Source organism: Eurypyga helias, unplaced genomic scaffold (genome assembly GCF_000690775.1).
Source record: "Eurypyga helias isolate BGI_N326 unplaced genomic scaffold, ASM69077v1 scaffold6136, whole genome shotgun sequence".
In the NCBI taxonomy this organism is placed as follows: domain Eukaryota; kingdom Metazoa; phylum Chordata; class Aves; order Eurypygiformes; family Eurypygidae; genus Eurypyga; species Eurypyga helias.
Window position 1 is genome coordinate 36,270 of NW_010257159.1, and position 13,116 is coordinate 49,385.

At 36.6% G+C, this 13,116-nt stretch overlaps 1 protein-coding gene across 1 annotated transcript in view; it reads left to right on the forward strand.

The window, feature by feature from the left end:
- Positions 1-1,615: 1,615 nt before the first annotated feature.
- Positions 1,616-13,116, forward strand: part of SLIT2 (slit homolog 2 (Drosophila)) — a 114,625-nt gene continuing 103,124 nt past the window's right edge. The window contains exons 1-2 of the mRNA XM_010153901.1: positions 1,616-1,671; positions 7,980-8,051. Coding sequence (XP_010152203.1) covers positions 1,616-1,671; positions 7,980-8,051 — 128 coding nt within the window. The remainder of the gene's footprint in view (positions 1,672-7,979; positions 8,052-13,116) is intronic.

The following is a 13,116-nucleotide window of genomic DNA, read 5'->3' on the forward strand; positions in this document are numbered from 1 at the left end:
ACCCCCAAGTCCTTCTCTTCAGGGCTGCTCTCGATCCACTCTCCACCCAGCCTGTACTTGTGCTTGGGCTTGCCCTGAGCCATATGCAGGACCTTGCACTTGGCCTTGTTGAACTTCATGCAGTTGAGACAGGCCCACCTCTCCAGCCTGTCAGGGTCCCTTTGAATGGCATCCCTTCCCTCCAGTGTGTCAACTGCACCACACAGCTTGGTGTCATTGGCAATCTTGCTGAGGGTGCACTCAATCCCACAGCCTGTGTTGCCAACAAGATCCATCCAGGCTGGATGAGACTTTGAGCAACATGGTGTAGTGGAGGGTGTCCCTGCCCGTGGTAGGGGGGTTGGAAATAGGTGATCTTTAAGGTCCCTTCCAACCCAAACCATTCTGTGATTGTATGACTATGATATTAAACAGCCCCTGTCCCAGTACTGACTCCTGAGGAATGCCACTGATCACTGGTCTTCACTCGGATATCGAGCTGTTGATCACAACTCTCTGAGTGCAACCATCCAGCCAATTCCTTATCCTCATAGTGGTCTGTCCATCAGATCCATGTCTCTGCCATTTAGAGGCAAGAAGGTGATGTGGGACAGTGTCAAAAGCTTTGCACCAGTCCATGTAGTTGACGTCAGTTTCTCTTTCCTTATCCTCCTAAGCTAACCCCATTTCAGAAGGGCTCCAAATTTTTCAGGCACAATTTGCCTTTAGCAAAGCCATATTGGCTGTCACCAATCACATGTGCCTTAGCCTAGTCCAGGAGGATCTGCTCCATGATCTTGCCAGTCAAATTCCAAATATGCTTCAATATGTTCAGTTCACTTGAGCTATTAATTTTAGAGGAACTATTTCTCCAGGATATTCTTCCTGCATTTACACCATATTCTAATTGTCCAGTAGTAATATCTCTATTCTTGAAGACTTTGTACTTTTGTTTGATTCTCATTACACACTTCTGAGAATAATTTTCAGGATTAAATACCTTATCACAATACAGTAAAGCTAGTGGTAGCCAAATCATGCTTCTGTAGTAGTCAAAAAAGGTCTTAGATTAAATTCCTAGTCATAATGGAGCTTTGCAATTTAAGAGTATGTTTGTATGATGATAAATGAAAGTTGGAGCAGTAAAAAAAAATTATAATAATGCAAACCTCCTAATATTGAATAGAAATATGTATTTAGTATTCAAATTTAGAAAGTGGAAAACTCTCTGGCATTTTAGGCTTGAAATCCAAATTGGAGAACCAGTGAAACACAAAACACCCTACTTTGCTGTTTCATTCTTTCCTCTTTGCATTGGAAAGCCCACTGCTACAGCAACTTTTGCAAATAGAGGCAGCTGCCAGTGTTAATGATGATGTGAATTAATCTCTTTCTGTCCTTCTCTCAAGACATATGAAGACACAGTTTAAATGTGGGCTGTGGCTCACTTCGCTTATGTTGTCATGTTACAGCATGTTGTTGCCGTGTGGGAGAAGGTTTTGCTGCGGGTGTCTTCACTGCCTCCCAGTGAAGCAGAGTACTTGGTTTCTGTAGAATCAAAACTGGGAATACTTAATAGCTCTTGCAAACCTCAGTCTTGCTCTGGAATAGGTTCGAGGTTTTATGTGTCGTTAAGATGGCTGTGGCTGGAGAAGTGTCTCAGGCCATGCAAGACCTTACAGGCATCTTAATGTAAGTCCAGAATCCAGCGAGTAGCCTGTGCTCATGCAGGTTTCACAGGCTCTCTCTGCAAAGAGCTCCTTAACGAGCAATAGTGTCTGTCTTCCCCTGCCTTCTAAATATCTGTACTTTTTAAGATGCACTCAGATGCAGGTATGTTGTAGGAACATTGAATAGTACTGAAGAAAAAGCAAATCCTAGTAAAAACAGCTGAAAAGGAGAGGACTATTTGATATGCATAAGTTAATTATTTAGTTAGTTGCATTATTTTGGGATAAATATCTAACTGATACTTATGTTCATATAAAGAAGCTCTTATTTGTTCAACCAAAATCATCTGATTGGACTAGACAATGATTGTAGGTCCTTTTCAACTGAACTACGGTATCCTATTCTAAAAGGTGTTGGTTGGTTTTTTACCACCTTTATATTCTGAGTGAAAATTCCCATGGCCAAATTCATATATTTGATTTTAAGTCAAATAATTTAAAGAAATTCTCATTCATTTTATTTTGAGTGCCCTGTAGTCTTATAAGCTATGATAGTTTGCTACTCTGTAGAGGCATGGGGGATTTCATGCAGAACACAGTTAGCTAGTGTTTAACTATTGTTTTCCAGCAAGAAAGAAGTACTAATAAGCAGTGCTTACTTTATTTGTGCCAGATACTTTTAAATAATTATTAAGTTTGCTGATCATGGAATAGCCACATCCTGAGCTGTTTTTATGAACCAGTGTAAATAAACTGATAAGTATTCAATACTTAGTTTGTCTCAGTATTTTTGCCTTTTCCTTTAAAAATCAGGACACATTACTCATTCCTAGTACTCAGTATTTTACAAAGTAGAGAATGGCAGTATAGATTTATGATATTGCTGGTCAGACACAGAGGGAGGTTAAACCATAGAGGAAAATAAAATTACAAGTAATTAAATTTACAAGCAGGTTTGCCATCTTCAAAAGATTTATTGTTTCAGAACAAACAATGGTTTTAGCCACACAAGAAAACTGTGATACATCCTTAACAGCATATGATATAGATATTCTATGTGGTGTTTCAATTTATATAATTAAAAATTTAGCACTCCTTTTAAGGGTAAATGGGATATTCAACTGGGAACCATACATGATGAGTAATAAAATCGCTGCAATGCAGTACTGTCTGCACTATTTAAGAGCTGAACGCTCTATCAGGCTCATTAATATCAGGTTATCTGAGGGCTTTATCCTCAGATAAAAAAGCAACAGCATATAGAAGTCAGGTTTTCTGAGGAAATAGGTTATTATATTCTATTGACAGGAGTTTCAAATGTTAGCAGGGTTCTAGGTTGGGTATTTTCCCTGATATACTTCTACCCACTAACCAGTAAATATGATAAATAGAAATGTACCATTTCCATCCTGTTCTTAAGATTCAGTAGTAGCAAGGTTTTGGCAAGGTCTTTCTGCTATTTTGACAAAGCATAATGCATTATGATTACTAATGTATTCTTGAGGAAAAAAAAAGAATGCATAAATTGAAGCTGATTTTTTGTGGGAGGGTAAGAGGTTTTATTTTGTTGTTATTAATTTTTTTCTTATTTCATTTGTGAAATACAGAAATTACATTCTTTCAGGCATAATTTCAAATTGGACAGGTTCTACTGTAGTGTCATTGAAAATATCAGAATTAAGTCATTGATCTTTGGAAATTGGTTTAAAAACTGAGGCATATGCGATTGTCAGTATACAGTGCATGTAAATTGCCTTGACCTGGTTTGCTTAAAAGAATTATATTTTACAGAAGCACAATAATTCCAGGATGTTCTTGATCATGGATCTTTCCATGATCATGGAATTTGATCATGGATCATTTCTTTGTATTTATTGCTGTGATTGAATACTTGGATAGACTGCATTAATTAAACTTGTAAAAAAGTTATTCAGGTGCAATATATTCAGTCTGTAGTTTAGAAAACCACACCTGACTTTCTGTGGGGAAAAAAGAAGTATGCACATTTTTCAAAGAATCACTATAGCTGGGCAAAAAATCAGAAGTCTTTGTGTGTTTGCCTCTGTTATCTTCAGCTTGGTTTGGTATATGGATTGATTTTCTTGTTCTGCTTTTGAGAACATGAGTTGCAACCACAGTGTTACAACTCAGAGGAATGCTTGGCTTATACTCGGCTTAAACATACCTGAAACAAAGGACTAGAAACATGATGGTGCAGTTGGATCTAGAGAAATGCCAGGTGCTCAACTGAGCCTTCTCTGAAGAGCCTTTTTCAACTCCTGCCAGACTAACTTGCCCAGTTAGGATTTTTGTGTGAAAATCTGTTTAGCCCCATTGTTACTCTGCCAGCTTTTGGCTTGAGGACATCTCAGACTGAAAGAGACTGAAGTTATAAATGGCAATTCAGGCCCTGAGCACTGGTTTGGTAATGTGTGAGTGTGGAGGTACACTGCAGGCTGGGAGGTTGGAGGTGCTCTGCCAGCAAGTGAATGCAATGAATGAAGCCCACAGAGTTGCATTAAGGAGTTTTCTTGAAGGGTCAATGTCTAAGGTACACCACTTCAGACAATAATTTAGAATATATCGCTCTAGGAAGGTTATAATAGACTCAAGAACAATTTAGTTGAAAGAAGCCTGTAAAACAACTAGAATCTGAATAAAGAGGAATTCATCAAAACATCTTACTAGACCACTGTGATTTATTTTAAAAGAAATTCTGTAGGATAGCCTTGGCTTTTTCACCCTTGCTGTGTGGAAAAACATTTTTTAATCAATACTGCTGTTCAGAGTTATGCTGGATTTTGATGTAACGTCTTAGGCTGTAATAATAATAAAGAATGATTTGGTCTGATTGAAGTATCTTGGTCACATGTCTAGTTTCAAATGTGAAGACAGGTTCATGACTTTTCTTTCAAAAATACATATTTGTTATTGTAAAAGAAGGTTGTTCTGTGCCTTCGTGAGTTAAGTTTCATTGAAATGCTTAGAACCTCTTGCATTTTAGGGGTACAAGTTGGCATCCTAAATTATACTCAGTATTCAAATGCTGCCTCGTTTTGAAATGGGAGGTTGACACAGTTGTTAGTGCAGGAAAACGATGACCATCAGGCTGAAAAGGAGGTTTGCACCTTTCTTCACTGCAGAATATAAGCTGCAAAGTCAAATCAGTGTAACAATGTCCTGCAAGATTGTCTGGTTTTATTTGCAAAATAGATATTTGCCCCATTTCCCCAGGTCACAGTGCATCCTGTGCTGCTTGTGACCTCCTGGTTTTTTTTTTTCTTGCAGGCAACTTAAGAATTGCAGTGGAATAAGTTGAAACATCATAAAAAATGACCTCACAGCAGCTTCTTACTGAGTCCTAGCTCTTCAGTGTGAAATATAGGTGTAATTTATGCAGGAAGGAAAAGTTGAATGTTTGTTTAAGCACCTCAGTGTTTTTATAAGGAAACCTTTTCAGACTGAGCAGATGAAAAGTAGAAACAATAAATAAATAACTAGTAAACATTTTCTTGCTCTAAGTAGGCATAAATTCTGTGTTGAAAATCATGGTTTTTATAAGAGGTTTTTTATTTTGCAATGAAGGAATGAATGAATAACTTACACTTTGTTACATAAGCAATTCTGAGAAAGTTTTGCAAACCAGCAGATGTACTGCAAAACAATTTCTCTTGGTAAACCACATTAGCCAAGCTCACTTAGCTCTCCATATTTACAATGATGCTTTAAACAGTGTCTTGCACAGGAAAGTTGGGAGCCTTTGCAATCAAGTAGTTCATATTTCAAGTGTGCTAAAATTAGCAGGGGACTGTACTTCAGTCTACATGAGCCTGGACTACATGGAAATGGTGTTGACTGTGTGCACCTGGCAGTAAATCTAGCATGCTATTAGGTTGTGCTCTTCCACATGTGCATCCACACAGCCATACATATACACATGTACAATCTTAGTTTATTGTTTACTGAGGATTCTGGCTGAATAGCTGCTACATGTAAGTCCTTGTGTTTATGCTAAGATTTGCATTTCATCAAGGAAAGAAAGATTTTGGGCATTGGTATTTTTAAAAATAATTTACATATTGTCTCAGTCTTGTTCAACTTCCACTTCTTTTAATTTTATAAAATGGTGAATGATGATGCTATATTAACTGTCATAAAAAGCGTAACACACCATTACCCATTACCTCCTGCAGTATATATTTATGAGTATGGCAGTCGTTTACATAGATATATACATATCTGGATTATAAACTAATCATTGATCATGATACAAATCACTGCTGTGAACTTAACCACTTTACGCACAGTTTTTACAAAGGTAAAATGTGTTAGTCAAACAGAAGTGTAAATATAGATATCTGCCATTTATACTTATAATGGAGGTTTTTTAAAGGAAGTAGGCCGTTAAATCACGTTGCCGTAACAAATGCTGAAGGCTGCTTTTTCATTCATTGCCATTGAATTTATTGTCAGAGCAGTGCAGTCGTATCCCATTTCAGGATTACTTAGGTGGCTTGAAAATTAAATCACAGCTTACAGATTCTCCCTTTTTTTCACACACGGTTAATAATAGTATAATCGGGTCTAGTTTTAAGGATAACTTGCAAGATACTGCAGTGCAGTTAGATGCATGAACTATGAAGAATTTAGTAAGTAGAATGTGATTGTCCATAAATTAACAGTGAACTGGATAAAACAAAGATGCTGTTAATGTACGTAGAATTATTTTCAAAACGATTGTGTTGATATAAATTTTCTTAGATTTGGGCAGGGTGGGATTTTATAAAGTCCTCAAATTATTTTTTTAAGTTCATAAATCTGAAAGAAATCTCCAGGAGTGTTTACCAATAACTGGAAACTTGAGCTCATGCTAGATTACATTTTAGGAAAAGAATATGTCAAAAGCATGACTGTTTATATCTAATCAGCTACACGATTCTTGCTTATTCACTTCAGCTGAGCTAGGTCTCTTATTTCTGTGAACTTTTTTGCAATGTTTCTTCTAAAACCTGTCTCTGAACAGGTCATCTAAAGGATGTCTCTGAAAAGCAAGACACTGTGCAATTTTAATTCTCCTGTTAGGGGGTGGAATGCATGTGAAGTTCTTCTGGAGTGAAGGTGCTGATTTGGTTTTAGCAAAATGATATTTAGTTCTGCTCTGCAGACTAGTGTAGATACAGCTTGTTTGCATCTGATTTATTTGTAAATTTTATGCAGACACTTAAGCAAACCTCTTTATGTAATTTCTTGATTCTTATGTATATGCTGTCTATGGCTGTATGTATTTCTGAAAGCCTCCAAAAGAAAATCTCATTTCATCATTTTAAAGCTACAAGGTAGATAGGTCCCTTTGAAGGCCTTCAGAGATTTGTGAACCATGTGTGTGGTAGGTATGTTTGGTCCATGATGCCAAACCATAGTCTGAAGTGAAACCTTCAAATTGCATAGATACAGCACTTACGACTTTAATCTCCTGATCATCTCATACTGCACTGAATTACTTTTTACTGGGGTATAGCATTCGAGAAAAGCCCTGGATTCTAGTGTGATGGTGTGGTTGGGGTTTGTTCATTTGTTTTGAGTTCCCTCCCCTCTCTGTTTCCTCTGCTATTGTCTTTACTTTAGTTCTCTAGGTTTTATTTCCAATGTGAAACTGTGAAGGCCAAAAGTATTTCTAAATTTCAGAAAAATGGTTGTTTGTTTATCTTGATAGCAAAAAATTATTCATTAATATTTTTCTTTTGGAAAAGACTAGTTACAGATTAGCCTCGTACAGCAAGTCATGCAGGGATTTTGGGGAGGAGCATTAGATATGTGCTGCAGGATGCTTTTTAGTGCCTTCTTTTAAAATATATGGTGCTTGCCACGGAAACAAAATTCAGAAATATATTGATCTCAAATGTTATACTGCTTCATAGTTGTTTCTCAACAACTTGCTGCGTATTCTTTTGCTTATTTTCAGTCTTCCTTGCATAAACCTGAACATACTATCAGGCATTTGATGTCAGGAGTTTGTAATAGATTGAAAAGTAAAATCAATCAGTTAAAAATTAAATCACTTTGGCCTTCATTGGTAAATTATGTAATGCTTCTGGGTTTTGTTTGGAATATATATTGTTGTTTCGTAAAGGAGCTACTTAATACAACACAGATAAACTAAATTGCTGTTTCTTTTTTTTTGCAATTACAAATCAGTTCAGGTAATAAGCTTCATCGGGAACATTGACTGAATTGCAATGGCTGAAACTATTTTCTTACATGTTCTTTTTGTTACACATAGAAAGAAACATGTATTGCAGATTTTAAGTTTAATTTTATTTTTTTTCTTAGTGATCTTAGTGAAAATCAAATTCAAGCGATACCAAGAAAGGCATTCCGAGGGGCAGTAGACATAAAAAATCTGTAAGTATTTTCTTCCTCCTTGCATATATTTTGATGGTAATGCTTTGTCAATACAGTGTCCTTTTGTTTTATGAGAACTGATTTTCCTAAGCACTTTTATTGATGCTTAAGGACTCAGTATAAAAACAACACGTACTATTTGTTTTGGCAAAATACTTTAACATATCCAAAAATTACCTAATATGAAATCTAAAACATTGAAATGGAGTTGGATGCAATAAGGCATTGTAATTATTTGCTTATGGTAACCTGTGTTTAATATTTGAATGTCAGGCTATTTTAAACATTTCATTGTTTCATGTGGAAAACTTCATTTTGCTTTTGTGTCTAAGATTTTTTCTTTTGTTGGCTTGTGTAAAAGAAAGAAAGAAAGATCATGCTATTATCTAGTTCTGCTAGCATATATTTTTCTACTGGTATGACTACTTTTCTTACAGTTTTCTTCTGTGGTAAAATAAGTCTTTTCTAAAAGACACATACTCTATTTCTTAGAGATAGTGACCCTGAAGTTCATGGGCAGGTTTTGAATTTTTACGGCTTCTAAATGTGGAAATATGTGAGTTTCAGGACAAAGGCAAGCAGTGACTTTTCGGCTTTCAGTTTAGAGTGGTAGATCAGCTTAGTGGACTGAAAGACCTGAAGGCTCTGATGAACTCATATAGCAGGAAATGTAAGGTCATGCACTCAAGAGCTATAAACCCTGCTGTAAGCTGAGGACTCATAGCTTAAAAACAGTCAAGAGGACATACACTAGTGGGTGCCAGAAAGACTTTGTAGCTGTCCTTGTGATGCAGCTGTGAAAAAATAACTGCTATCTTATGTGGCATCAATAGAAGTACAGAAGTATTTGGCCCTTCTATTAGGCTTTCATGTAATTTCTATTGAACTACTTTTTATTAATTAAAATTGCCAGTGATAAAGAAAGATGAACTTCATAGATGTGTTACTTTGAAAACGGAGTTCTTGGTGATTATGAAAGAAATGACATGATGTCATACCCCCAGTTGAAGGGGACTGGACAGGAAGCCCTTTGCATTTCTGTCTTCCTGTGATGGATTCTGCTTCATTCTGCTGCCCACAGCACTGCACTCAAATAAGTTAGGAGGATGTTTTTTTCAAAGATTTAGCAGAATGCCCAAGGGTTTGGCCTAGTTGATATGATATTTAGCCTTTTTTTTTTTTTTTTTTAATTTAACCATGTTTATCGTAGATTCTTCCCCACAATGAAGTCCTACCACAACTCAATGGAAAAACTTTTATGTCCGAAGCCATGCAAGTGTTTCTCAAAGTGGCTTTGGTACTTTGTTTGATTGATGTTTTATGAGTTTTTATTGAGAACTGGTCCCATCATTATTCATGGTCTGAAAGAGGCTTAGCTACAAGGAGAAGACTGCATTTTTCTGCATGACCTTTTGTATTTGAAAATTGATACAGCTAGAGAAAGGAACTTTGGTAGTAACAGTAACAGCATCATTGAGAATTTTCTAGTGGCAGGGCAGTATTTTAGAATGTAGTAAGTATACTTACATATTGTGAGATAGCTCCAGTCAGAAACTGAATTAGAATGCTGATCTTTAGCTAGCACAATATTTATATCTTGGTGTGTATTTTCAAGGTAAAGATCCTGAATTATGTCTAAAACTTGCATAAAACAGTAAATCCGCCCTTTAAAGCCTTTCTCTTTTGAGAGATAGTTAAAAAAAAAAAAAGGCATTTATGAAGTCCATAGCATTGCGACAAAGTCCAAATTATATCTGTGGCATACAGTTTAGTGTGACAGTGTTAAATGCTACAGAGATCTTCTGTAATAGTGGTGCCAAGGAAAAAAAAAAGGGGAGAGGGGGGGAGAGGGAAACCAAACCAAACCAAACCAAAAAAAACCCACCAAACCCCTAATGTGAAATCTTTATGATCCACTACAATTGAAAGTACGAAGGAATGCATTACTCCACCTTGTAAATGCTACCTGCATTCCTATAAGGAAGAGCACCTTATATTGTGTGAGATATAGATGAGAGTATCAGAATGACAAGTTAGTTTGTGGAGTCAGTTGGCTGGATTCTAGCACAGTGTTTATGTAACTAGATCAGGCCATTGTGCTTTTCCAGAAGTTTAGGCAAGGAGATCTGAACCCTAGCCTTCCATCTAGCCTTGGATATTACACTTAGATTAGAAAAGGGTGATGGCAAGAAATTTACTATTTTTATTTCATTGTTCAAGAAAATTAAGGAGAATAGGTATATAATGCATTGCTTTGCATACAAAGGAAACTGTGAGATGAACTACCTCAAAGAAGTTTGTAGCGAGGTGGATGTTGGTCTCTTCTCCCAAGTAACAAGTGATAGGACGAGAGGAAATGGACTGAAGTTGAGTGAGGGAAGCTTTAGATTGGATATTAGGGTTATGAAGCATTGCAATAGGCTGCCCAAGGGAAGTGGTTGAGCCATCACTGGAGGTATTTCAAAGGTAGAGGTGGTACTTAGGGACATGATTTAGTGGTGGACTTGGCAGTGCTATGTTGAGTTGGACTTGATGATCTTAAAGGTCTTTCCCAGCCTAAACAATGCTATGATTCTGTGAAGGAATTTAGCAACTATTGGGTGATTAATTTAAGGTCCAGGACCCAAGTATTTATATATACTTATGGAGGATTGTCATAAACAGAATTCAGTATTTGTTCTAATTTTTGGCATTTCTTCTGTAATTGCCCAGTAGTTAAACATAATGTTAAAGATGTTAACCAAACTTACGGAAGAGGTAGGTGAAGGTACAAAGAGTGTACTAGAATATGTTGTAAATTCAAGATTTGGTTTGTGTAACAACATTAATTACATCAATGTCAATATAAATTACAAAGACTTTTTTTTTTTTAAATGCAGTGATTGATAACCATCCCACACAGGAGCTCCAGTAAGCTGTTTCAAAGGCAGTTAACAAATCTCAGAGAACTTGACCTGATTACGTATTTTTATGTTCCTGATTGCAGATTCACCATTCTATCACTCTCCCTAAATACTTCCCTATCTGAATCAGGAGTTGAAATATTGTGGAAATATCTTATTATATGTCCTTCTAGTCTTCACAGAGCCATGGGAATTAGATGTTCACATATTTTATCTGAAGGAAATTGCTTCCTTTAGGGTTGATGATACCACTACAATCTTTTGATTTCCTGATAGTATGTTAGCTCTAGAGTCGGCTTGATGTTTCTCAGAAGAAACTGTAGTTTCCATAAATTGTGCCCATGGTATTTCCTTTCTGATCATCTTCTTAATAATGTTTACAGGATAGATTCTGTAGAAGATAAAAGAAGTAAAATTAACAAGGTGTCAGGAGAATTGACAACCCAGGCACCCTGCCACACTCGCATTGTAAAAGGAAAAAAAAAAGGCAAACAAAACATAAGCCTCCACAAATCTACTTTATATCTAATTGGAAATTCCCATTTTCCAACTTGTTTCTTCCCTCTTGTCTTATAAGTGAGAAGAGTCTGGGACTGTCTATACCCTTCCATTAGGCAGTTGTAGTCAGCAGTAAGATCCCCCCTTTCCCTATCTTCTTAAGGCTGAACAAACACAGTTCTTGAAGCCTCTCCCTAAATGTCACCTGCTCCAGCCCTCCTGTCTTCATGGCCCCGGTTGGACTCACCCCAGCGTGGCAGTGTCTGTCTTCTACCAGGGAGCCTGACACCTGATGCCATACTTGATGTCATCTTGGGAATGTTAGGCAGAGTGTCCTGGCTTCGCTCCCACCAATACTCCCCAACTGTTGGTAATGAATCACATTTTTCAGAAAAAGTGTCAAAAAATGAAGGAAGCTTATTTTGTGAGGTTCCCGAAACTTGAAGCTGAGTATGCAGTATTTTGGCAGTTCATATGTAGGAAAAAAACCTAACTGCTCTGTCTCTAAGTCTTGATTTTTCTGCTCAAGGGCAATGACTTGAAGAATAATGTACTTTTAGTATACTTGCTGATCTGGGACTTGACAGAAATTAAGGTGTAAATTCCGGAAATATAATTCTGAATGTTACACCTAACTTACTACTTTTTCAGGGAGGAAAAGATGCACCAAGAAGTTAGATTCTTCAGATTACACAGGGTTTTTTAAATAAATAGAAATTATCACATAGATTGGAAATTAAACACAATTTTTTTAATATACATGTTAATGATGGTTTCATAACCCTCCTTGGTGATATGGTACTCACACTGGATGTGAAAGATGTTTAAAATGTCCCGAACCTCAGGGATTTCATTTGTATTTAAGATGGTAAGAAAATGCTTTGGCTTCTCAGATTATAAATTTGGATGGGTTGTTTCTTGAATCTGGTTACTAGGAAGAAAAATGGCTGGATTTAAAAGTGAAGACATGTGAAACACCCCTGAAAGAACAATAGTGCTATGATCAGTTTTTGAGAAGTAGATTTGGCCCCTGGTCTGATGATTTTGTTAAAATTATATTATGACATTTATGTTTGGATTACAAAATTTTCTAAGATTCCAACTTTTTCTTCTGCTGTGTAATCAATATTTGGCAGAGAATGGAAAGGAATACACCAACATCATGGCAGAATTGTGATGATAAATCAAATGATACCAAAAAACCCAAGGAATATGTTCATCATATCTCCTGCATGTATCTAGTGCCCTCTTTTTCTTGTCAGAGTCTGGCTGTACTTTGGACTACACTCTTCTTTGGTGCTTTTTTGTCCATTTGATTCCATTTTTGTCCCAGGAAGTGGGGGACACTATAGCTTTACCAAGGGTAAAGACTGCCAGTCAATGTATTAGCTTCACCGATTAAATTGGCTGGGAAAATGGATTAATGAAGAGAGAAACAGACACCAGCATCCAGTCAAAGCCTTCACATTACACTAACCTTTGTCCAAAACCTTGATTAATATCACTTGATGTTGATTCCTCTTTTATGCCTATTCTGAAAGATTTAAAACTGACATTGTCACTCAAGGCATAATTGAATTTTGCATTAATCTTCTGTGGCAATGATTGGACTTTTTCCTGAATTGCAGTTTTCCTAGCAGTCAAAAAAAACAAAGTCCTGCTGA